At 42.4% G+C, this 27,232-nt stretch overlaps 1 protein-coding gene across 4 annotated transcripts in view; it reads right to left on the reverse strand.

Annotated features, from left to right (window-relative positions):
• Positions 1–12,788, reverse strand: part of NPNT (nephronectin) — a 75,969-nt gene extending 63,181 nt beyond the window's left edge. The window contains exons 1-2 of one of the 4 annotated variants that reach the window (XM_020901203.2): positions 12,609–12,788; positions 10,350–10,450 (exon numbers count right to left, since the gene is read on the reverse strand). In XM_020901203.2, the coding sequence (XP_020756862.2) occupies positions 10,350–10,450; positions 12,609–12,679 (172 nt within the window). In that variant the 5' untranslated portion in view covers positions 12,680–12,788. The remainder of the gene's footprint in view (positions 1–10,349; positions 10,451–12,608) is intronic. The other 3 variants (XM_070452253.1, XM_020901204.2, XM_070452254.1) reach the window with 3 other exon arrangements.
• Between the last annotated feature and the right edge of the window lie 14,444 nt (positions 12,789–27,232).

Genomic DNA, 27,232 nt, shown 5'->3' on the forward strand with positions numbered 1-27,232 from the left:
GCCAAATTATACAACAGAATTTGACTCCTATGGCTTACATATCTGCATTTATTAACTCTCCTCCCATCTTACATTTTGTTCTATCCTTTTTTCTTCCTCTAGACTTTGTTAATTCTATTTTCCTATTTTAAGGCATTCATTCCTGCGAACCACATCCTTTTCCAAACAAGGTAGGACATAAAACCATAGAAATAAATCCATTCTACTTGTCTTTTAAGGTATCTTCTCAGGAGCCAAAAATAGTAAGTGACTGAATGGAAGGTTTATGCTCAGTAATATTATCCATGACTTAATCCCCTTTAAGTTACATGTTTTATACAAGAAATTTTATAAAAATAAAATGAGAGCAACTGTACTTACATAAAAACAGAATGACTCTCCAATTCTCCCACATCTATATGTATAGAACAGTGATGATGAATGCATAAAGATATTCACTATGGCTTATTTTTTAAAGGCAAAGCACTGAAAACCACCTAAATATACATAAATAGGGGATTTTTAAATTAATTAATTTAAAATTAATTATGCTACATCCACATCCAATTTATCTTGATTCATGGACCTAAAATTCCAGGTTCCTATGCAATATTGTTCTTTAGAGCATCGAACTTTACTTTCACCACCAGGCATATCCACAGCTGAGCGGCATTTCTGCTTTAGCCCAGACCCTTCTTTCTGGAGCTATTTCTCCACTCTTCCTCAGTAGCATACTGGACACCTACCAACCTGAGGGGCTCATCTTCCGGTGTCATATGCCTTTCTATACTGCTCATGGGGTTCTCAAGACAAGAATACTGAAGTGGTTTTCCATTCCTTTCTCCAGTGGAATGGAAGAATTTAAATTAGATGACCATTATACCTACTACTGTGGGCAAAAATCCCTTAGAAGAAATGGAGTAGTCCTCATAGTCAACAAAAGAGTCTGAAATGCAGTACTTGGGTGCAATCTTGGAAAACAACAGAATGATCTTGGTTTGTTTCCAAGGCAAACCACTCAACATCACAGTAATCCAAGTCTATGCCCCTACCACCCACTTCTTCTTCATAGAAGTCTATGCCTTCTTTCAAAGAAGCTGAAGTTGATCAGTTCTATGAAAACCTATAAGACCTTCTAAAACTAACACCAAAAAAAAAAGATGTCCTTTTCATCACAGGGGACTGGAATGTCAAAGTGAGAAGTCAAGAGATACCTAGAATAAAAGGCAAGTTTGCCCTTGGAGTACAAAATGAAGCAGGGCAAAGGCTAACAGAGTTTTGCTAAGAGAATGCACTGGTCATAGGAAAACCCTCCTCCAATAACACAAGAGATGACTCTACACATGTACACCACCAGATGGTTAATACTGAAATCAGACTGATTATATTCTTTGCAGCCAAAGATGGAGAAGCTCTATACAGTCAGCAAAAAACAAGACGTGGAGCTGACTGTGGCTCAGATCATCAGTTCCTTATTGCAAAATTCAGGCTTAAATTCAAGAAAGTAGGGAAAACCATTAGACCATTCAGGTATGCTCTAAATCAAATCCCTTATGATTATACAGTGGAAGTGACAAATAGATTCAAGGGATTAGATCTGATAGAGTGCCTGAAGAACTATGGACAGAGGTTTGTAATATTGTACAGGAGATGGTGACCAAAACTATCCCCAAGAAAAAGCAATGCAAGAAGGCAAAGTCTATAGAGGCCTTACAAATAGCTGAGAAAAGAAGAGAAGCAAAAGGCAAAGGAGAAAGGAAAAGATATCTCCAACTGAATGCGGAGTTCCAGGGAATAGCAAAGAGAAATAAGAAAGCCTTAAGTGAACAATACAAAGAAATAGAGGAAAACAATAGAACAGGAAAGACTAGAGATCTCTTCAAGAAAATTAGAGATACCAAGGGAACATTTCATGGAAAGATGGGCTCAATAAAGGACAGAAATAGTATGGACCTAACAGAAGGAGAAGGTATTAAGAAGAGGTGGCAAGAATACACAGAAGAACTATACAAAAAAGATCTTCATGACCCAGATAATGACGATGGTGTGATCACTCATCTAGAGCCAGAAATCCTGGAATGTGAAGTCAAGTGGGCCTTAGGAAGCATCACTATGAACAAAGCCAGTGGAGGTGATGGAATTCCAGCTGAGCTATTTCAAATCCTAAAAGATGATGCCATTAAAATGCTACACTCAATACGTCAAATTTGGAAAACTCACCAGTGGCCACAGGACTGGAAAGGGTCAGTTTTCCTTCCAGTCCCAAAGAAAAGCAATGCCAAAGAATGTACAACTGCGCTCATTTCACATGCTAGCAAGGTCATGCTCAAAATCCTTCAAGCTAGGCTTCAACAGTATGAGAACTGAGAACTTCCAGATATACAAGCTGAATTTAGAAGAGGCAGAGGAACCAGAGATCAAATTGCCAACATTCACTGGATCATAGAAAGAGCAAGAGAATTAAAAAAAAAAAAAACTACTTCTGCTTCATTGACTATGCTAAAGCCTTGGATGTAGATTACAACAAACCTTGGGAATTCTTAAAGAGATGGAATACCAGACCACCTTACCCGTCTCTTGAGAAATGTATATGCAGGACCAGAACCAGCAGGAAGAACCAGACATGGAACAACAGACTGGCCCCACACTGGGAAAGGATTACATCAAGGCTGTATGTTGTCATTCTACTTATATAACTTATATGCAGAGCACATCATGTAAAATGCTGGGCTGAATGAATCACAAGCTGGAATCAAGATTCCTGTGAGAAATATCAACAACCTCAGATATGAAAATGATATCACTCTAATGGCAGAAAGTGGAGGAACTAAAGAGCCTCTTGATAAGGGTGAAAGAAGAGAGTGAAAAAGTTGGCTTAAAACTAAACATTCCAAAAACTAAGATTATGGCATCTGGTTCCATCACGTCATGGCAAATAGATGGGGGAAAGTGGAAACAGTGACACTTTATTTTCTTGGGCTCCAAAATCACTGTAGATGGTGATTGCAGCCATGAAATTAAAAGATGCTTGCTTCTTGGAAGAAAAGCTATGACCAACCTAGATAGCATTTCTAAAAGCTGAGATTACTTTGCCAACAAAGGTCTGTCTAGTCAAAGCTGTTGTTTTTCCAGTAGTCATGTATGGATGTGAGAGTTGGCCCATAAAGAAGGCTAATGGCTGAAGAACTGATGCTTCTGAACTGTGGTGTTGGAGAAGACTCTTGAGAGTCCCTTGGACAGCAAGGAGATCAAACCAGTCAATCCTAAAGGAAATCAACCCTGAATATTCATTGCAAGGACTGATGCTGAAGATGAAGCTCCAAATACTTTGGCCATCTAATGCAAAGAGCCGTTTCATTGGAAAAGATCCTGATGCTAGGAAAGATTAAGGGCAGGAGGAAAAGGGGATGGCAGAGGATGAGATGGTTAGATAGCATCACTGACTCAATGGACACGAGTTTGAGCGAACTCCAGAAGATAGTGAAGGACAGGGAGGCCTGAAGCACTGCTGTTCATGAGATTGCAGAGTTGGACACAACTTAGCGACTGAACAACAACATGGTGCATCCATATTTAAAAGAATGAGTCAGGCTTACGTGAACTGATAAGGACTAGCCTCCGAAATGTAGTAGTATATGAAAAAAGAAGGTACTGACTAGGTTTACTTCATGCTATTACTTTATGAACAGGGAGAACTTTGGTTAATAAATTATAACATAGTCATATGGTGGAATACTACACATTCATTAAAAAATGAGCAATTGCTTCATGTACTGATGATAAAGAAAGACTTTCAAAATGCATTTTTAAGAAAAAGAAGATAAAATGGTGTATAGAGCATGCTTTCATTTGCATCAAAGAGGTAGGGGTGGAGATATATAGGAATTTGCCTACAAATATGTGAAATATTTCTGAAAATTATACAAGAACCTGGTAATATTATTGTCTAACAAGGGGTATTTAAGGATCTAAACACACTTTCTCTTATAAAGTAAATACATATTTTTAAAAGGTTAGTGGGAAAAAATTTTAAACCTGCACAAAATTGCTGGGAGAGAGACAAAAGTATCCGCTATCGTTGAGGGGAGTGGGAAGTAGTAAGAATTAAGGCTAAGACTCACTTCCTCTTCCCTTTCATCTCCCCTGTAAATATCTTCCATTATTCACTGAAGAAAACTGCAGGGAATCACTCAGCATCACTGGATTGTCATTTTAAACACATGTGGTTGATTCAATTGACTGAAAATGCATATAACATGAACTCTACAGCTGAAAACCACCATTAAAATTGCCACAGGAGGGGAGGGTGAGGAGTACACCTACATTTTTCAAAGCTTATCAAAAAATTTCAGAGGAGGAAACAGTGTCGGTTCTGGGCCACAAGCGGCTCCTTGGGACCAGGTGTGCATATGCTTTCAGGCAGCATCTCCATGTGGCAGGTATTTGAGGGCAGATGAAGCAGCTGAACTTCCAGCCACTAAAGTGCTTCCTTTCACTTGACCTGACATCCCAGACTGAGAAGTGCTAACATTTCCGGTCTACAAAGGTTAAGACCCACCCAGATTAACTGAAATGGGGATTTTAGGAGCATGCTAAGTCGCTTCAGTCGGTCTGACTTTGTGCTACCCCGCGGACTGCAGCCTGCAGGCTCCTCTGTCCAGGGGATTCTCCAGGCATGAATACTGGAGTGGGTTGCCAAAGCCTCCTCTAGGGGATCATCTGGGGGATGGAATCCCCATCTCTTATATCTCCTGCATTGGCAGGCCGGTTCTTTACCACTAGCACTACCTGGGAAGCCCTCTAAGAAAATTAGTAGCTTTCAATAGTAAGATATAAAGATCAGTTCTAATGACGGGAAAGAATGAAGGAACAAGGTAATTTCTCTGAACCTTGACTTGCAAGAAGACTCATCCTCCAAAACTACCTGTGTGAACAGGTCAAACTTCTTCAGCTCTGATTTTGGTGTGGAATCTACAGTCCAGGACCACTTGAAGTTACCCAAAGTACATGCCATTCTTAAATAACCTTTTCATGGAAAGTGGGTGGTTGGTTAATCTTGAAGACTACTTTCTAAGGATATGGAAATTCAGACGGAGGGCTGAAAGTAGTTATAAGATGGTCCACTGCCTAGCATTTATTCCTACCTCCAAAAATAAACCATGACATTTTGCATTCTCACCCCAAGATTAGAGGAGGAAGCTGATAAACATTAATGAGACAGTGAAGCATGCTCAACTCCATTAAAGCTGGCCCAGGACCTGCTGGCAACCTTCAACATGGCTCTGAGCAGCACAGCCTGCCTTGAGATTCCCAACCACTCCTGGTGGAATGCATACAGTTGTATGGGTATAGAAAACTGCTTCATCCATAAAATGCGGATTCACGTCCAGTGCAGGCTGCCACCGCTGTTCACTACTAATGGAAAGGCACTCGCTACTAGGAACAGTGTGGGAATACTAGAGGTGGCCTTCAAAATCACTTCCAGCATTTCTTGTTTACTCCTATTTTAAAAAAGGATTCAAAATCCAAATAATCAAAGAAGGGTGTAATCTATGTATTTTTGTGACTAGGAACATGAAATCAATGACTAATATAGGGAGCAAAAATGAACAAATCATGTTCCTTTTATGCGGCTGGATTTCTAAAACCAGGTGTGAATGAGGAATAAAATATGAATTTTTTGTGTTTCATTTTACTGTATCAAAATTCTGTTTCAACTAATAACCATTTCATTTGACATACAGAAATAATAAATTCAATAATTTGCTCATCATTCTTTCTAGTGATCCACAATCATTAGCCGTAACACATATTATCCAAATGAAATTATTGGAGGTACAATTCCAAAACAGTTTCAGAATGAATTACTGTTTCTCAGTCCTTGAGTTAGTCCTTGCACTAACCTGTTATCAAGCACTTTTAAGAATCCAGAATTTTCACTTTACACGGCAATTGTACAAGTGTAGCCTTTACTAACTTCAGGGTAGGGGGGTGGAAGGAGGAAATGAGGTTTAGAACTAGTAAAGTAAAATCACTCTCTAGGTGTGGGTTTTATTTCTCACCAAAATTTCCAAAGAAACATAACAAAATTCCCGCATTTTTCCTGGTCTTACGGAAAATTGCTCAAGGACAGCCAAAGAACTCAGAACTGAATAGCTCTGTTGAAACCTAGAACTAGTTGCATTTTGAATTTTTCTTCACACCTTCACAAAGTGCTTTCGACAGAAACACTATTGTTACAGCCAGATAGAGAGCCAAACAGAAAAACCACCATACAGAAATGCAATATCTAGATCCTGTATACTTTTCAAGAGAAAGGAAGTTCTCAGGTGGGATTTAGAGCTGCAGGGCACCTTGGAAATCCACTTGTAAACTGGGAAAAGTGCAGCTGAGAAATGTTAAATAGTTAATCAGGTTCAAAAGTCAGAACCCCACTCAGCTGTCTCAAATTGTCTAGTGTTTTTAGTTAAGAACTGTTTCCGCAGCACATGGCTTTTTAAAATCAGAGAAACACCAAGAAATCTTTATTACTGAGATCTCCACTTGTTAGGAGTAGAGAAATTGTTAAAGTAATTGAAAAGTGCCATTAACATGATGGCAAAATTAAGGAAGTTAGGCAGAAATAACTACAGAGCAAGAAACAAGTAGTTTGTAATCCGAGTGATTAACGTGCTGTGTTCTGTAAACATAGACCTATCCAGCGTGTTGCAAACATATTAAGAAATCTCCCTTTTCCAGTCCAGAGTTATATCAATATTCAATAAAGGTAAAGTCCAAGACAGTTAATTAAAAACTCCAATTTTGAATCCTCAACATGTAGAGATCTTTTTGAATCAAGAATACAAAACAAAGAATCAAAGGATAGAAGGAAGGTACAGGTATGACCTCTGAAAGCACAGTGAAAACATAACCTATTTCTGGAACAGGGCGTGCTTTCCCCGGCCAGGTGGAAATGTTGGGTGGCGTGGGCAGGATGATGGTTCCTGTGTCTGCTGGGGAGCATCTCTGGTCCCTCCTTCCTCAGTCCCAGAGGAAAGGGCGGAAGGTCTGGCTGAACACGGTTTTGTGGCTGGACTTGCATGCTGAGCAGTGCAAGCCCCATGCCAGGTGAATCGTCCATGAAAAGGTCGGCAGCAAGTGAAAATGAAACACAGCCTCTTTTGGGTAAATACATATACTCACATAAACTGTGAGTTTATGACTCACATAAACATTGAGTCAAAACATCTCACATGTGCTTAACCAAATGGAATAGACACCACAGGGTCAGTGCTCTAGCGTGTGAGATCTCCCCCAGCTCACACCTCTCCTAAGGGATAAACTGCACGCAGGAGGGGATTGCTCCCTTTTGCTTTGCTGCGCTGATTTGAAGGAAAATTTCAAAGTGAATCATTCAGAAAAACGAAAACCAAGCCACCTTGTTGAGGAAGGGAGAACGCTCCTCATGGGAAAGGGACTCTGAAATTACATAAGGGTCAGAAAAGCAAAAACATTTTTCACATTAGATTTCCCAGAAGCTGTTCGGAATTTTTATAGGTAATCCATTACCAGATGTAACTGTTAAAGAATAGCAAGTCTATTTTCCTCGAATAAATATAGTGGCAAGGGTTTAAATTTCACAAAAGCTTTCTTTAAAACCAATCAAGAGTTTTCCTTCTGTCCCCGGCAAGCCTCTTTTTGGTGCTGTTCACTCCCACTTTGAGCTGACATCCCCCCAACAAACACATTCCTCTACCTGTTTATAGCAAAACAAAGACAGAGGGATCTCTGAACTGGTAAGAGATGCTGAGGCCATCTGAGATTCTGTAAAAATAAAACACAGGCAAGGAAGCATCCATCTTTGAACTCATTTTTAAAACTCTACCATCTATAATATTAATGGTAAAAAGCCATCTGGCCCTTTTCAAAGGCATTTTATTTTACTGCAACAAAGAGGATCTCATAACGATTTTTTTAATATATATAGGCAGTATAAAAGAACAAAGAATCTGATGGCACATAAGGACCCATCCCACAACACTGTGTCAAGACCAGTCTTCCTTTATATTTCTTTAATTTCACCAGACACACATAATAGGGTATGCCTGGAGTAGTTTTACATGCTTTACAAATGATAATTTACTTAAACTTTTTTATGGTCCTAGGAGGTATTGTACTATTTTAAATCCACTTTAGAGACGAGGAAAACAAAGCGAAGAGGGACTGAATGATCTTTCGAGGTCACACAGCTAACAGAAGGCGGAACTAGTTTAAACCCAGGCAGTCTAGCTCCAGAGTCCACATTTTCTCCATTATGCTGCCTCTCAAACTTTCATCAAATCTAAGATAAACTAGGATTTGTGCAGGATCACCTTAAAGCTTTTATCACCACTTCAATAACTAATTCATGCCATGTTGCAGCTTCCTTGGATCCCATGCAAGAAGGAAAAGATAAATACTATCAAATACTACATTTGACTGCTTGTGCTGTCTTTCAGAAACAAAATGAAGGTACAGAAAAGTAGTGTCCCGTATCTGCTGGGAAAACTACTGCACAGAAAGTGAAATGCTAGGCAATCACTTGGATGTTTAAATTTTGTTATACCACTGGACTCCTCAAAGGTCTTCAAACTCATTCAGATTCAGAACTGCCAAGGCAATGTGTATCAGAGAAAATTTAATTCCAAGATAAAGAGACATAAAACAGCTCTTTCTGGGGGAATTCCACAGTTGATGACCCTCTAAGAGAGTTTTCTACTCAAAATTCTTTTAGCACAACTGGCAGAGTGCAAATATCCTCCTCCGCTGGCCTCTGCCGACTGCCCTGGCACGCTGCCTTCACGGGAGGTGCCCTCCAGTGTGATCAGCCAGGCAGCCTTGTCCCGGGCGGGGCTGGGGGTCTGTGCACCCCCACAGTGCTGCAACACTCGCTTTGGGGGTGTGCAGGAAACTAGGGCAGTGAAGCAGGTGGAGACTACCTTCCTTCCTGCCAAGAAGCTACTTATCTTTTATTCAGGAGAGGTGTGTATATTGGGTCAAGAGAAGAATCCTCTCTTCACCTTTATCAACACCTGACTGCTCTTCAAATTCCACACCTGTGGCCTCCAGCTGTGCAAACACCTCTGTCCCAGTGGCATAAGTGGCACCATAGACTATAGCCCATCAGGTACCATTCTTCTGACCATCTTCCCTTAAAAACAACATGAAACAGACTAACCAGTAGGGGCACAGAAGCTTTACATTGTTCTTTTGTTTACCAAAAACTGGAGTTACCACCATCTGCCTTTAATTAAAGTAGCAGTGACCCAATTGTGCAGCAAGTCTGGCCCAGTGGCTTGCAAGGAGCAAGCAAACAACCATGAGTCCCCTTTACCTTCTCCTCCCTGACCAGAGACATCAACCCAGGGCTGTTACTCTCCCTCTTAAAAAGTTAGGGGCAGACATCCCCAAAGACTGAAATAACGAAGGGAACGCCTAGCTTTCCAAACTGCAATTTACCTGATTCCTCATCTCGCCAACACTTCACGAAGGCAGGCTCCTCCCTTTCCAGCTCCAGCCTTTTTAACTACTCTTCCCTATTTCTCTAAGCCCCCTTTTTTATTACTGTTAAAAAACACTGGAATACATCGAAATCAACTCAGTTCCACCATCTAACCAGACATACCAATCTAGGGATCCAAAGATATCCCAGAAATTTACTTGACTGGTTTGTGAATTTTTTTTGTTAGGGCAACTGGGAAACATAAAATTTTAAGATGTAGATAAAAAGGTGGGAATGAATCTCTCAAACTTCTGGGGCATGGCTCTGATTTCTACCATTAAAATATCCATTTGTGATTATGGAAAAGGTAAAAAAATCAGTGTTCTGATTTGGCACTTAGTACAAGATGTTGACTACTCATAGAACACAATGATTTTTTTTAAGTGTTATTTGATTATACTGGGTGGTCCATTTAGAATCCAGACAATACAATCTCACTTTAAAAAAAAAAGATTTACAAATAGGCCACTTTACACAACAGCTATGGCAAGGAATTTATAAGTGCTGTAAGGTTCAGAGTTTATTTAGTGTAAATACAGTCTAGACTCACTATCTTACCCCCATCTCACAGCCCACAGCAAAGAGTAAGCCTGATGGGAAAACAAGGTACTGAGGACAGATGCTAAAATGAGCGTCCTAGGTACCTCTGTGAATAACAAAACTGGTACCTTACTTTAGTAGGGGGTTCCGGTTGGAAAGGGGCAGAATAAGAGGTCAGGGGCAACTCCCACGTCAGAACCACACCAGGAAGCCTTGCTCAGTAATGAGCCCTCCAATGCGCAGAGTGAAGCCATGACCAACAGTGGACAGCCCGCCCCCCAGATGCTGGAGGCCCCGGGCTGATACTCACGCTGACACTGTCCCCAGGACCGGCGGGCCCAGCCCCAGCAGCAGTCAATCCTTCCGCCGTAACGACACAGGCCAATGGATGACACTATTTGCCTGGGCCACCTACCAAACAAAGAAATTCAAATTAAATACACTCTTGAAATTAAAAATAATTTCCTTCTTATTACTTTAGAAACACTTTTTAATCACACCCAACAATTTTCTACGAACCCTTTCATGCCTTAAGAAATGAAACAACAGAACACTTTCAGGGAAATGGTTCTGCTATGATCTAATTTCAAACATCAGACACACACACATACAACAGCGCAAGAATTGAGGGGGAAAAGGAGGGGAAGATCCTTTCTTACAGGGAAATAGCACCAGCTAAAACCAAGAATTCTCAAGGCTGCCACTCACAGGATGGTTTCTGAAGTTTGAAATAAAACAGATTCCTCAAAGGCCGACACCTGTTACTGAGGGGAAAGCCAGTTTTGGCTGATTCATGGTAAACTGAAAAGTATTAAATCAGACATGTCAAAGCAGAAAAAAAAATTCTGCCTTGTATAAGGGGGTACTTGTGGGAAGGGGCAGAAAGGGAGGAGGTTTCTCAAAATCAAATGGAACACAGCTCTTTTTTGAGATATGACTCTTCTGCAAAAAAAGTTTTCAGAAATAAAAAGTACTTGAGAAAGAAGACTAAATGAAACCGAGAGTTTAAAGTGTAGCTAACATCTGAAGTGTCCTTGTAGTTTGAAACTTTCCTGCATCAACAATTCGTGTTACCGTCCTATCTAACATCAATAAGGGCTAAAGCAAACACTAGGTTTCAGGATACGATTTACCAACCAGATCCCACTTTGACACCTTACTTGGTACATGGGTTTCTTGTTTAGATTCACACCTACCTCGACGACTCTCCCCGCCTCCCCCCACCCCAGAGGATCAATATTTTAATCGTCTCTTTTAGATATTTTTAAGACTACATGAAAATCTATGCATAACCATGTGATTATTTCTTGCTGCAAATATGTGTGCAAAAAAAGCAAAGGATACCCGAATGCGGGGAAATCATTGCTTTAATAAAATAAAACAGCCTCTGGTCGCTACCCACTTTTTTTTTTTAACTTAACTGATTTTTCATTCCCCTTGCCTTCATCTCCCGCTTCTGCCCCCGAGCCCAAAGGACAAATAACCCCGAACTTTCCATTTCCTGCGACCAGGTGATAAACAAGCGGCTGCGCTTTTTCTCTTCAGCGCTCCACTGGCTCCCCTCCGTTCCTTCCAGGCACAAGAAAGCCAATCAATCGTGGAATTGATTCGTTCCAAGACTGCAGGTAAAACAGGTGCGGCAGTCTCTCGGGCTGCGCGGGGGCGGGGGTCACTGCGTGAGGCTGACGGGGTGGCGGGGGGACCCAAGTTAAAAATCTCTCCTGGCTGCTGCCGCCTGTTTTCTGCTTAAGCAGCAGCGATGGGCGCTCGGGGCGAGTCTGGTCTGTTATTGCACCGAGGTGGAGTAACGAAGCACGCCCTCCCGACACACACACACTCACACACACGCATGCACACACTCTCGGGAGCCGATCTGGCAGCCGGGGCGCGGGCTCCTCGCTCTGCGGGAGGAGGCGCGGCTGAGTGACGGGAGCGGAGCAGAGCCTGGGGTTGTCGGGACCTGTCAGAGCACGCAGCAGTCAGGCTCGCCCGAGGTCTCGGGAGCTGTGTGCGCGCACAGGCACCCACACACGCGCGCGCAGCGCCCTCCCCCCGGCCCCTCGGTCCTTATTTTGAGTCCTCCCTCCCACCAAGAAACCAAGTCTCCCCCTGGAAGCACAGTGGCTTCCTCTCCCTACCCTTTGTGTGACTCACCGTGACAGCCCCCAGCCGGGATGTGGCCCGGACCTCCTGGAAGTTTCCCCACTGCAAAGCTGTCTAAAGCAAGAATTTCCCAGCCCAGGGATGTCCCGCACGTCACCGCCTGTGAGGCAGCTTACCCGCGCCCTCAGAGCCCAGATGCCGGGCTCCAGCTCCCTTCTCCCGCAGCCCCGAGTCGGGCTCGGCGGCCCGCCCCGCAGCGCAGCCTCTCCCGGGTTCCCGGACGCGCAGGGGGCGCGCCCTCTAGGCCTTGGGCAGCCACTGGTGGAGACGGCAGCTCGACGGCTCTCCTCCCGCCGAGGCCGTGCGGTGGGCCCGCTTCTGGCCCGAGAGCAGGGACACGGAACCCCAGGCAGGTGTGAAATTAGCGCTGGAGAGAGCAGGAGAGGGTCCCCGGGGGCCGACTTACCGCCCGTCGAACTCCGCGGCCGCCTGCAGGGAGAGCGAGGACCCGAGCACCAGAGCCAGGAGGAAATCCATCTCGGGCGGCGGCTCAGCTGCAAGCGGGGAGCAGGTGGCGGGTCCTGGGGGCGCAGGAGAGGCGTGCTCGGTTCCCCGGAGGAGCTGCGGCCGCCGAGGCTACTGCTGCCCCTCTCGGAGGAGAGCCGCGCGGCGCGCAGCCGGAGCAGGTCTGCTCGCGGCGTCCCGCGCCCCTCCGGCTCCCTCCCCGCGAGGGGAGGCGCTGCCCGGGAAGCCGCGCCGCCTGCGGGGAGGGGCGCAGGGGCGGGGGGCGCGCGTGCGCCCGGCTCGCCGCCCTCGGGTCCCCGGGTGAGGGGTGAGGCCGGCCGGCCCCTCGGCGGGAAGCTCGTGGGCGGGGGCACTGCGGGAAGGCAGAGTCTCTTGGGGACCAGCCAAGCGGGGCGACCGCCAGGCTGGGAGAAGAGTTGCCAGCCCGGCCTGGACCAGGGAGAGCAGGGTGCTCGGCAGGGAAGTCTGAGCCGGGGAGGAAAGGGGCCCGGGGCGTAGGTGCGCGCTCCGCGGGGTCCTTCCGAACAGGTGGGGACCGCAGGGGCGAGCCGCAGCTTTCACCGGAGGGCGAAGTCCGAGATGAGAGGTTTGTGGGGCCGGAGCTGAGCTGTGTCCGCATGAACGCGAAACCGCAGCACGACTTGGACAAATTGGCGAAGGCAAACTCCGGGAGTTTGCTGCTCCCGCAGAGCTGGCAGAGGCAGGGTTTTTAAAAACTTTGTAACCAGCCGAACGAAATGCCTGGCGTCTTCGAGTTTTGAAGAGAGGTGCAGACTGTTTCCATCTCCGCCAGCTCGACTCTGAGCACAGGAGGAGAGCAGCGGCTGCCCCTTCGGGGGCACGTGCCCGCCGGAGAGGGAGAGCAGTTACTGCTTAAGTCTGGTGGTGCCTGATCCTCGGAGATCATTTAGAGAACCATTTCGAGCAGTTATTGCTCTGTTATTGCTGAGTGAAAGGTATTGTAGAAGGGCTGTGTTCAAATAAAAACACGCAATGATTATCCTAAAATTCAGGTTAAAGCATCAGTCCAATCAAGTCACCTCTCTTCCCACATCCCACCCGGAATGACTGCCCAGGGCACTGGTCTGGCCTCCCATACCTCTCCGACCTAACAGCCTATGCCCTTCCTTCCTCTAACCCGTGGTCGCCCATGCCTTTCTTCCACACTCAGGCGTTCCTGCCTCAGGCCACTGACGGTCACGTCCACCTCAACCCAGATAGCTATTCTCTGAGTGGTTCTCATCCTCACTTGTCTTTGCTCCTGTCACCTCTTTTAGGTGACCAGTCTTGACCACCCTATTTAAAATTGCAACCTGTCCCCTTCTGATGTCCCCTGCCCATTCTTTGTCTTTTCTGCAAACCACTCATCTCCTAGTTTCCTATGTTTGTGTGTGCCTGTGTGCTCAATCCTGTCTGACTGTGATGCCATGGACTGTAGCTCGCCAGTCTCCTCTGTCCATGGAATTTCCCTGGGAAGAAGACTGGAGTGGGTTGCCATTTCCTCCTCCAGGGGCTCTTCCCGACCCAGGGATCTAGGCTGCCTCTCTTGGGTCTCCTGCACTGGCAGGCAGATTCTTTACCATTGTGCCATTCTGTTCCCTATATAATTTGCTTATTTCTTATTTTGCCCGTCTTCTGCCTGCTAGAAGGCAAACTCCACAAGGGCAAGTTTCTTTGTTCAGTGTGTTTCATGTAGTAGGTGCACATAAATGTTTATTGACTGAGTTTGCTACGTTACAAACTTTACCCCTGACCTTTATTTTCTTTTTGAGATTTCTCCAACTTTAAATTTTTAATGGAAAATTCTGTGGCAGAGTGACCTCACTATCCTGATCTCTTAGTGTGTATAAACACAGGAATTTTCTGCAAGAAAAGGAAAAATAATGGTTTCAACTTAAATGACTCTTTGATTTCCAAGTTGTTTTCTGTTAGCAAAACAAGTTTCTATTTTAATCTCAGGAAGCATCCATGCCATTTCGGGCTTGGGACATTATTTTAGGCAAACAACTTGGTGTCATCCATTTCAGATCTTTCTAATGAACTCCAAAAATGTAGTAGTCAAAATATTTTTTCTGCAGAAAATAAAATTTTTGAAGTGTAACGTAGGCTGGTTCCAGGTTTTGGTGGCTGCTCCTTAGTCATTTTGTGTGTTTATAGGTTCCTGGGTTGAGCAGTGGATGCTTAGAGAGAAAGGGGCTAACCGACAGGCTAGAAACTAGAGTTAGAAGGAAAGGAGGATGTGTAACAGGTAAAAACAGGATGGATATCTGGAGTAAAATTGTAATACCCCCTCTGCCTGCCTTTTTTTTTTTTTTATCTTTTCTTTGACCTAGAAAACACTCCATTCATCTTCCTTCTTTTTTGTTGTTTTTTACTGGCATGTAGTTGACTGACATTGTTGTGTTAGTTTCAGGAGTATAGCAAAGTGAATCAGCACCTCCCTTCATACAGACACACTTTCCACTTACCCTTTGGGTCCAAGCTTAGCTGACACCCAGGAAGGAAGCCCCTGTAATTTTTCACTTGGCTGAGACTCCTGTAGCTTGTATTGCTATAGCCCTTTGCATCCCCTAGAGTAACTCTTAAAGCACTGCTTCTCCACTGCTTGAGGTTCCCCCAAGACACGAACCAGTAGGAGGACAAGAGCAGTGTCACTATATCCCTTGTGCCCAGCACAGTACCTGGCACAGGCTGGATTGAATTCTGCTTGGTGATCTTAGCCTCTCCCTCAAGTCAGCTGTAGCTAATTATATCATTCTTTGTTGAATCATGCAGCGGGGGGATTCTAAAAGAATTCCAAGATCTAATCGGGTAGCCTGCTGCAGTTAGGACCACTGGTGCCCATTCCAGAAAAGAAGTGGAGTTCCCATGGAAGTGACATATTGCTATCTCAGTCTTAAAAACAAACAAGAAACATATTGAACAGCGTGCTTTTAGCAATATCTGTATTTTTCCAGTAAGATGACATTTTGGTTAGGTTTCACACCAGATAATGCCACCCTGCAAAGTTCCCAATTTCCTTGCACAGAAATCATTATCTTTACTGGTCACCATGTGACACAGATCAACAGCAAAATAGAACCAAGTGAACACAACTTCCCCCACCTGGAAATCAGAAGCTCTTAATTATTGAGTCTTTTTCTTCCCCAGTAAATATTTACTGAGACCCTACCATGTATTAACCATTTCTAAGTGCTAGGACTTCAGCAACAAGACAAAATTGTGCCCAGAAAGAGTTTCCATTGCAGTCAGGAAGCAAGACAATAGGTGCTATAAAGAGAGGGTAAAGGTGTAGAGAGACTCAAGGAAGCATAGGTAGTAAAGAGATGGGCTGTGATTTTAGGGCACCTCTCAAGTGAAGTGAAAGTCACTCAGTTGTGTATGACTCTGTGACCCCATGAACTATACAGTCCATGGAATTCTCCAGGCCAGAATAATGGTCGGGGTAGCCGTTCACTTCTCCAAGGGATCTTCCCAACCCAGGGATCAAACCCTTGTCTCCCGCATTGCAGGCAGATTCTTTACCAGGTGAGCCACCAGGGAAACCCAAGAATACTAGAGTGGGTAGCCTATCCCTTCTCCAGTGGATCTTCCTGACCCAGGAATCAAACTGGGGTCTCCTGCATTGCAGGCGGATTCTTTACCAGCTGAACTACCAGCACCTCTGGGAGATGACATTTGAGCAGTGTTGGGATAAAGGGGATGTGGGTCAAAGGAAAGAGAAAATGTGTCATGCAAGACATTCAGCAGTTTATTGCTCCTCCTGTCCCATATGCAGCGGTGCTTAGGGACAGGATTACTGCTTCAAAAACTCCTCTTAGGAAAACAGAAGACTGAGGAGCACACAGCTGCTCCCTCACAGCAGTCTTGACTCCCAGCTGAGCAAGAATTTCGGGGATGCACTGCTCTGGCCATGGAGGGAGGGCCTTGGTCAGAAGTCAGGTCACCCCCACTTCTACTACCTGATCCTCCAGAACCATGTCAGAAGTGACTGTTGGAGCAGATGCCTTCCTTGGGACTGTACATCATTGTCAGCTCTTTTTCTACTGGTACAGATTTGAAGGCCTGACTGTTTCTTTAAAGGAGCTAGTAGAGACAGCACATTTTCAGGCCAGAATTAAGGTTTCTGTGGCTTTAAGATTTCCTTAAAACCCTAATAGGCTTCTAATTGCTTCCAGTCAGTTCCTTGTGCAGATAACCATAACCAAAGTCTTTTCTAGTCCTAGTTCTTAAGCCTGCTTTATTTCTTTGCTTCCTTGTGTCCATACTTAACTCTTTCATCTTAATGGAGGCCACCTTGAGGCTAGCTTAAATAATAGGGTTGTTTGGGAAGGTGACACCCTTGCTCTGATCCTCACCACAAGGTGTAGATCCCTATATTTATATTAATGTTCAAGACATAAAAGCAGTTGTCTTTTTCAACCCTGGGAGCCTGAAATTTCTGGACATTCTCATTTCCTGCCATTTCTGCTTGCAAAAACAGCTAGTCCTTGCCTAAGCCCACCTCTTTCTTAAGATACCTTATAAAAGCAACAAGGAGCAGCACATATACAAGCATTTTCATTTTTTATAATGATATCCCCTTTATATGGATATATACTGTGTCTTCCAGGTGAGCATAAGTAATGATTTTACAAAATAACATGTGTCATAAGTTTTCCAGCCTACAAACAGCAGCTGTAGTTAATACCATAACCACAGCATACCACGTCTTCAAAGAATAGATAATTCCAATACTATGTAAATTCTTTTAAAGTATCAAAAAAGAAACACAAATTATTCCTGAGATGTCATTGATATCTACACCCAGAAAAAGTGTTTTCATATGTACACAAACATACACACATATACAGATATGAGTATCAATGCAAAAGCCCTAAATAAATGATTAGCAAATACAATCCAGGAATATACTGAAAGAATCCATTGCAATCAAGTTGACAGAAACCTTTATGTGGGTAAAGGGCTAACAAAATCCTTTCCCCTTCTGCATGAGAATTTGACCTTATGCTAACTTTTTAGCACTGTTCCCCTGGCAACCTGATAAAGTGATCTGTGAACTATGTTGCTATGTTGCTGGTAAAAATGGACCCCTGATTGGTAAACTGCATTTAGACAAGGAGAACCACCTATGCCTGATGGTAAATCATAGCATTGGACTGACCTGAGTTCATTGCCTCCTATAACTGGGCATGTCCCTTGCAGAGGTCTTTGATATCAAGGCAGTGGAGTTGTCACTAGAGATGGAACCAAAGATGAATCACCGTTGGTTGAATCTGCAGATGTGGGCCATATACTGTACTACAGTCTTTTATTTAAGGGTCTTGAGCATCTGTGGATTTTGGTCTCCATTGGGGTTCTGGAACCAGTCCCCTGTCGATATGGAGGGACAACTGTCTTTAGTGCCAATAATTCTCATCCATCTACAAATAATTCTGCAATGACAATGGAAGACTACTTGATGGGCCTTTGGTTCTATTTTAAACATCACCAGAAGAATTGAAATAGGCATGAATGGTTCACCAACAAATTAGAAAGAAGTTTCAAGAGTTATGGAATAGTTATATTAAGTCTCCTAACTTTCAGCTCTTTTAAATTTATATCTTAATACTAGAGTGAGTTGCCATTTCCTACTCCAGGGGATCTTCGCGACCCAGGGACAGAACCCACATTGCTTATGTTTTCTGCATTGGCAGGTGGATTCTTTACCACTGCACCACCTGGGAAGCAATGATCTGATACAAATTAAAAAAAAAATTTCTATTCATGTTTTTATGTATAAAATAGAAAAATTCTTCTGTGTTGTCAATACATTTTTAGTATCACAAAGCCAAGAGGCATAACACTAGCCAGCTTCTTGAACATGTTACTCACAATCTCTTTGGCTTAACACAATTAAATTCCTTTCATTTGTGTACAGATTTAATGCAGGTTGGACAGTTTTCCTAAGTGTTCCTTTGCAAGTGGCTCTTCAGGGATCTGGGCTTCTGTCCTGCGGTTCTGTCTTTCTGGAGTTCTCCAGTAGCCACAAGGCCAAGGGAGAGAGCGAGCCCAGGGAATCATTCCTGGGGTTGTGGCCCTCCGCTGGCTACTGCCTAGTTACATAGCTCCAGCTTAACTGCAAGAGAATTTGGAAAGTATATTTTTCCAGTGTGCCAAGGAGGAAAATGAAAACTTTTCATCGAACACCTAGCATTGTCTTTGCCTCAAGAAATCACTGAAGTTTGTATTTAACTACTGCCAGAAAGAAAGCCTAACACTTATCTATGACATCACTGAAAAATCATTGTACTTGGAAATCATTCTCCAAAATTCACTTAGTCAATGATTTTCATCATACAGAAGGTCAATATATCTACTTGTAAATTCTAAACATATAACTCACCCAATTAAATTAGGTAAATTGTATATAATACCTAGTCAAGCACTTGGAACATGTAGTAAGTGCTCAACAAATACTGATTCAACTCAAGGGAAGGTTTTACTACTGGGAATTAAATGCTTCTCTAAGATTTTCTTTTATGACCAAGACAGGCATCTTCAAAGAATTGCCTTAACATTTTCTATGCCTAAACCAGCTCTGATAATGCTATGTTGTGAACCTCTAATCTCAGTTTAGCTTTTATCAAAGTATCTGAGCAAAGTCAGTTGCCTAAAATACTCTTGCATCTCACTGCCACATGGGGGAAGTACTAGTTAAGCTTTTCGCCTTTCCTACTAAATTATCAACCTACTCTTTTGGTCTCTAAAGCGTGGATCTGTTCTCAAATAACATGGAAGACCATTCTTTAGGCAAAACTTTGATGCTTATAGAAATCCTTCTTAAATGATATTTATAGAAGCCAGTTTAGGTAGGGGGTGTGCTATCTAACAACCCCTGTGTTTTTCCCAAACATGAACTCAATCAAGTTAGTCTCTTGGAATTTAACTTAAAACCTGGAAGACTCTTACTAAATTGGGGTTACAGCTTTAATGAGTTTATTATAGGATATAGCTAAATAAGATCTGCATCTGTACTTTCTGGAAGATTGTCATGGTTATTATCTGATATATCTGTCTCCATCCCTTAAAGTAATTAATTTCTTACAGAATTTCAGGCCAATAAACATGTTTCTTTGGAGGAAATTTTGTCTTCTATTTTCTGATGAATACTTACTGTATCAAGTTTCCGTTTTAAAAGTGGGTTCCAGAAAACTATGGAGACAGTAAAAAGATCAGTGGTTGCCAAGTGTTGACAAGGAGAAGGGGATGATGAACAGAGCACAGAGAATTTTTAGGGCAGTGGAATTATTCTGTATCATATGATGATTGTGGGATACATGCCATTATACATTTGTTGAAACCCATAGAATGTAAAACACCAAGAGTGAATCTTAGTGTAAACTATGAACTTTGGGCGATTATAACATGTCAATGTAGGTGCACTGACTGTAACAAATGTACTAATTTGGTGGGGGACATTGATAAAGAGGGGGAGAAGGGAGTATATGGAAAATCTCTGAACCTTCCTTTCACTTTTGCTGTGAATCTAAAACTGCTCTAAAAAATAAATCTATTAAAATTTTTTAAAAGAGAGGGTTTATAATTTTACCATTAACTTTCCTCAATAGTTTAAATTTTATGTGGCAGTTGTGTTTAATGTATTTACTTTAAATTATGGACAATTAAAATTTTCATGTAAACATGGAAGATAAATGATATATATTTATTATATAATTTATTATATATGATATATATCAAATGTAATCATTATAAAATTATATATATTTTTAATATAAATTATATATGTTCAATTTTAAAGTGTCTACTACGAAGTTCAGAGTCAAATTCTGCCTTAAGAGTTATTTAAACTCTTGGAGTGGGTTAGCATGTGTGCTCTTTTCTTTCCTTCACTAGTCCAAATTTTCTCTGTTTTATTTCATAACATGCTGTGATATAATGGGCTTCCCTGGTGGCTCAGATAGTAAAGAATCCGCCTGCAATGTGGGAGACCTGGGTTCAATGTAATAAATGTATATTTGGTCTTTGTTCTGGTTCCTGGCACAGAGTTTCTAAAACCTTTGTAATTGCCTGAATGATTAAGGGTGAAGTGTCTTTTGTTATTCATGGTAAGTCCCTTTTGATCATGTTGTTTAGTCCCTAAGTTGTGTCCAACTCTTGCAACCTCATGGACTGTAGTCTGCCAGGCCCCTCTGTCTATGGGATTTTCCAGGCAAGAATACTGGAGTAGGTTGCCATTTCCTTTTCCAGGAGATCTTCCTGACCCAGGGATTGAACTCGTGTCTCCTGCACTGGCAGGCGGATTCTTCATCGCTAAGCCACTGGGGAAACCCCACTTTGATCATACTTGTGTTTAAGTTAATGAGGTGATTCTCAACGGAACTCTAGATACCTTAGGATGGGGGCTGGTTGCTAGAGGAACCAGCCATGAGATTAGACAGTTGGAACTTTCAACCCCATCCTGAGATCTCTGAGGAGGGGAGAATGGCTGGAGACTGAGTTAATCACCAATGGCTAAAGATTTATTCAGCCATGGCTACATAAGGAAATCTCCATAAAGGCTTAAAGGACTGGGATTCAGAATGATTCCAGATTGTTGAAGGCATCCATATACCAGGAGGGTAGTGGTCTGCAGAAGGCATGAAGCTACCCCCCTTTTCACACATATGTTGCCCTTTGTATCTCCACTTGGCTGTTCCTGAGCTTATGATAAACTGGTGACAGTAACTAAAGTATTTCTTTGAGTTCTATGAGCCATTCTAGCAAAGTATTAAACTCAAGGAGAGAGTCATGGGAACCTCTGGTTTATAACTGGTTAGTCAGAAGTACCAGTGACAAGCTGGGACTCGTGACTGGTGTCTGAACTGGGGACAGTCTTATGGGACTGAGCCCTTAACTTGTGGAGTTTTTGCTAACTCTGGGTAGTGTCATAATGAATTAAATTGTAGGGCACCCAGCTGGTGTCACAGAATTGGAGAACTGCTTGGCAAGGAAAGCCCACGCATTTGGTGTCAGAAGCATTGTGAGTAGGAAGAAACAGAGTTTTCTCTTATTACCCTTATTTTATATTATCATTTCTTGAGGTTTTTCTCCAAGTCCATTTTGGAAAGAAACAAGGCCAAAATAAATTCAATAAGTAAAAAGATAAAAATATAGTCTCCCAGCTATTAAGATTTAGGTTTGATCTAAAAGCTGTAGCTTAATCGTGGTTTTAGGATTTTCCATCAAAAAAAATTCTTTCCCTGCGTCTAACACTGAGTTATGTTCTCCAGAAATTCTTTAAATTTTGAATTGTTCTAGCTTACCTGTAATATAGATAGTTCACGTTCTTTGTAACAGTTCACTTTTGTACAACCCCCCTCATTCAAACAATAAAATCTGTCTTCCATAGAATAGATTAACTTTTTCTAAATGAAGATGTGAATACAACTCCAAGACCTCACAGGTCTTTGTTGGGAAGTTCCTTATGTGAAACCTAAATGAGTGAAGACAATGTTTACTTGTCTGTCCCAGATGATAAAGAATCCACCTGCTAATGCAGGACATGTAAGAGATGTGGGTTCGATCCCTGGGTTGGGAAGATCCCCTGGAGGAGGGCAGGGCATCCCACTCCAGTATTCTTGCCTGGAGAATCCCATGGACAGAGGAGTCTGGTGGGCTACACTCCATGGGGTCACAAAGAGTTGGACATGATTGAAGTGACTGAGCACTCACACATGTCCCGCTGGAGAAAACAAAAGACCATACAAAACAACAGTGCAATATACCGACAAGCTATATGGTTTACTGAATGAGCAAAGCCCTACTCCCCAGTGAAAATAAGATGAAATATAAATTCATGAAAATTGAACAGTTGAAAATATTGCTTGATGAATGTTTTTAATTACAGTGTCTTCAACTCTGGTAAATGTGCATATTAACTACAATGTATTAATTTACAAAATGATCCATCAAAGAAATCAAATCACTCTAGCAGTATTGTCTTGTTTGTTTAAATACGTATCTGGAAATACTGTGACTTGGAAGAACTTTACTTAAGGAAAAATTAATGCAGGATAGCACTTAACAGTTGTTCAGGCTTCAAGTTTAATCTTACTCTGATAAATACCAGTTGAGCTCTAACTGGACTTCTCTGAACCTCAGTTTCCTCTTCTATTATAAAGAAATACTAATGTATTGTGTTAATTTCCTGTATATTATGATGTTTTGACATCATAAGAAACCATTTTGGCTGCAGAGAGACTGCCCCTCCCTGGTCTAGCTGATTCTTAGAACTGGCAAAGGGCCCAGCCTGGAGCATGACTTTGATATGCAAACTAACCTTTCCAGAGCCCTATCTCTTCTATCTGGTGCATATTCAATCCACCCCAGAGGCAATATTCCTCAGCTTTAATCATCCCAGGGCCAGGTGCCAGGAACTAGGGATCACCCTACAGGTCAGAGCCCACAGACATTATTCCAACTTGCCAGTTCTAAACTGTTTACCCTGCCCTGCCTTGCCTTTTGCATGATCACCTCAATAAAGTAGCCTAAGTGCTTCCCCCACCCCAACGCCTGTCTTCTGCCTTCTAGCCAACCTGTTTTTTCCCATTGGCCTTGCTTGGTGTGCCTCCTACCTCTAGGACCTGTGAGTATAATAAACCTTGTTTCTTCCTGACTATCTCATTAAAGAATATAAAACAACCAACATGTGTCTTGCAGAGTTACTGTGGAAATATAATGCCATCATTACTGTCCCTAGTACGGAGAAAACCTTCAATGAACAGTTGCTGTTAGGAAAAGTAAGCCTAACATAGGAAGTATTAATATAATTCTATTATTAATGATCTGGACCACCATCCATGCTCATACTTTATCTGAATATAAAGCTTTGGAGTGCTGCACCTCTGTCTCTTGACACAGCATCTGAGATAGAAAGGAATGCTGGACCATTTCTGCATTCTTATGAACACATCTTTTTTTTTCTTGCCATGGGGATTTCCTGTCTCTTACTCTCACAGAGGCTGTAAGCAGAGGCTCTTGTCTTTCAATAACAGGTATGAATTCTGCCAACAGTCTAGCCAACTAAAGCCAGAGAAGGAGGGATTCACCTGGACTAGAGACATAAAGAGTTTATTATTTTTAATGAATTAAAGATGTAAGTGGAACATACCGACTCAAAAGAAGGCAACGAAAACACTGACTGGGTTTGATACCCAGGTTTGGTTTCTAGGAGCAGCACCAAATGCTCCCCATCAGGCGGGAGATGTTTTCTCGGCCCATGTCAACCCTTGGGGCAAGCAGCTCAAGTTTCTTTATAGTCTGGGAGAGAGATTTATTTTGAACAGGTATCTACTGCCTAACTCTTGTGTGTGTTGTACTGTGTTATATCTATGTCCTATCCAAGCTTTCAGGCAAGCCTCATCCCTTGGAGTCATTTAATTTGGTTTTGTTTTCTAAAAACAAACAAAACTCTACAAAACCTATAAAACAGATTATGGTCACCATGCTGTTGCCTTTAGTATGGTAGTGAGTCCATCTTTTTTACTCATCAAAAGTAACCCCAGAATGAGCTAGGAGAAAGGAGATTTAAATCTAATAGGTCAGACATAAGTTATTACACATAGAATGGATAACAACAAGGTCCTACTGTATAAGACAGAGAACTGTATTCAATATCCTGTGATAAACCATAACAAAAGCATATTAAAAATAGAATATATATAAAACTGAATCACTTTGCTATACAGCAAAAAGTAATACAACATTGTAAACCATCTATACTTCAAATAAAATTTTTAAAATGTAAAAATAAAAAAAATTTACAGATAAGGAATAAAGGCTGCCAAGGACTTTAGTAACATCCTGGAAACTAAAGGGGTCATACAACTAAAGATTCCGCAAGTTATTGATAATGTGATTTATAACACGAGGGAATATGTTGGCCTTATCATCTGTGGTAAAGCTTTGGATCTCCTTAGGGATGTTTCTCTCCTTTCCCACTGACCTACCTGTGTCTTTAAAATTTATTTTCTCCACTAAAAGTTGGGCAAGCTGTTTGGAACATTATCACATTTATTATTAATTTTTTGGAAATATTCATGCTACTTGAAATATGAAGAGTAAGAACATCAGATATGCAACAAAATCGAAGACTCGAGTTCTGGTTCTAACAATGGTGGAAAAGGATGTTTTGAACCAACCCTCTCTTTGAGAATTAGAAATGTCACCTAGGTGGTAAGGAACTGGGTTAGTAGGGTCTGGATATGGGAACAGAGGGAAGCCCAAACAAATGAGTGTGAAATTCATTGCTTTTCTTCTTCAGTGTGTGTGTGTGTGTGTGTGTGTGTGTGTGTGTGTGCGCGCGCGCGTACGCTCCGCCATATCCAACTCTCTGTGACCCCGTGGACTGTAGCCTGCCAGGCTCCTCTGTCCCTGGGATTCCCCAGGCAAGAATACTGGAGTGGGTTACCATTTCCGACTCCAGGGGATCTTCCCCACCCAGGGATTGAACCCGTGTCTCTAGCGTCTCCTGCGTTGGCAGGTGGATTCTTTACTACTGTGCCACCCAGGAAGCCCCTTTTATTCTTCGTGCAGATGCCAGTTCTAAGAGTGGGACCTGAGAGACCGGACCCTGCGCAGGGCTTTCCACAGACATGTGGGTCATGGGAAGAGATATTGGAGGTCAGAGCTTGCCGAGGAGGAGGGGACCTGGTAAACCAGCAACCCCCTCCCCTCCAGGGGTTGTTTTGGAATCTCAAAGGGGTATATTCCAAGAATAAGAGTGTGCTGGATGGGCAGAGACTAGCCTCACGAAGACCAGAGCCTGACTGCCTAGATGATCTGTATCTGCTACTCCTTTAGCACAGCTGCTTGCCAGAGGCAAACCAAACCCTTTCTGGAGGGAGATAACATCACCTATGACCACAAATTATCTCTGAATGTTTTATTGCAAAATCTATCAATCAATTAAAAAGTATCAAGGACATAAAAAGATGAGACTCAAAGGAAAAGAGAAAACGACAGAAATGGGCTTATAGGGAGTATGGACTTTGGAGTTATTCAGTAAGAATTTTTGAAAATTAGGATTAACATATTTAAGAAATTAGAAGGCCAGGATGATAAAACTGGGAAAGAATAGGAAATGAAGGGAAAAGTTAAAAAAGTCAGTTCTAGAATTCAAAACACAATAATTGATATTAAGAGTTCAATGAATAGGTTTAAATAACGATTAGATACAGTTGAAAAAGAATCGGGTAAGTGAGAAGAAAGCATCTACGTTGAATCAGAGAGACAAAAGGGTGGAAAATACACAAAAGAATATGAGTGACATCAGGGACAGGTGAAAAAGTCTAAAATATATGGAACTGTAAACCCAGAATGAGAGAGAGAGACAGCAGGATAGAGATAATGGGGCAGAATAAAGATATGCAGAGATAATGCCTGAGAATTTTCCAAAATTTCTGAAAAAATCAAGCCAGATCTGAAAAGCATCATGAACCCCAAGTAGGATGTTATAAAGAAAACCATATCTAGATTATACTGGTAAGATCAGAGATAAAATCTTAAAGCAGTTAAAGATACAAAAAGTTTACTGGCTATTCTTACTCCCTTTCCTAGGGCGGGGCTAAGAGGAGAGTTTGGGGCCGGGGCCTGTATAGAACATGGGCACTGAACTTGGCTTAGCTTTACTCTGTGTTTCTGTCCATTCACTGCCAGTTATACTTAGGGGACACCAAAGTAGCATTCCTGTTTCAGAATCCTTACAGCATTTTCCTATGATAGTGGCTATTCACTTGGAACTTAAATTCTGCTCTGCACTGTATATATAACTAGGTTCGAGCACTTATGATGGGGTGGGTGAGTGCATGCTCAGCTGCTAAGTCATAGTCAACTCTTTGTGACCCCAAGGACTGTAGCTACATCAGGCTCCTCTGTCCATGGGATTTTCCAGGCAAGAATACTGGCGCGGGTTAACATTTCCTTCTCCAAGGGTATGAAGAAAAGGGAACCCTCTTACACTATTGGTGGGAATGCAAACTAGTACAGCCACTATGGAGAACAGTGTGGAGATTCCTTAAAAAACTAGAAATAGAACTGCCATATGACCCAGAAATCCCACTCCTGAGCATACACACCAAGGATACCAGAACTGAAAGAGACACGTGTACCCCAATGTTCATCACAGCACTGTTTATAATAGCCAGGACATGGAAGCAACCTAGATGCCCATCAGCAGACGAATGGATAAGAAAGCTGCGGTACATATACACCATGGAATATTACTCAGCCATTAAAAAGAATTCATTTGAATCAGTTCTAATGAGATGGATGAAACTGGAGCCCATTATACAGAGTGAAGTAAGCCAGAAAGATAAAGACCAATACAGTATACTAACACCTATATATGGAATTTAGAAGGATGGTAATGATAACCCTATATGCAAGACAGAAAAAGAGACACAGATGTATAGAACAGACTTTTGGACTCTATGGGAGAAGGCGAGGGTGGGATGATCTGAGAGAATAGCATCAAAACATGTATGTTATCAAGTGTGAAACAGATCACCAGCCCAGGTTGGATGC

Source organism: Odocoileus virginianus, chromosome 21 (assembly GCF_023699985.2).
Source record: "Odocoileus virginianus isolate 20LAN1187 ecotype Illinois chromosome 21, Ovbor_1.2, whole genome shotgun sequence".
Lineage (NCBI taxonomy): Eukaryota > Metazoa > Chordata > Mammalia > Artiodactyla > Cervidae > Odocoileus > Odocoileus virginianus.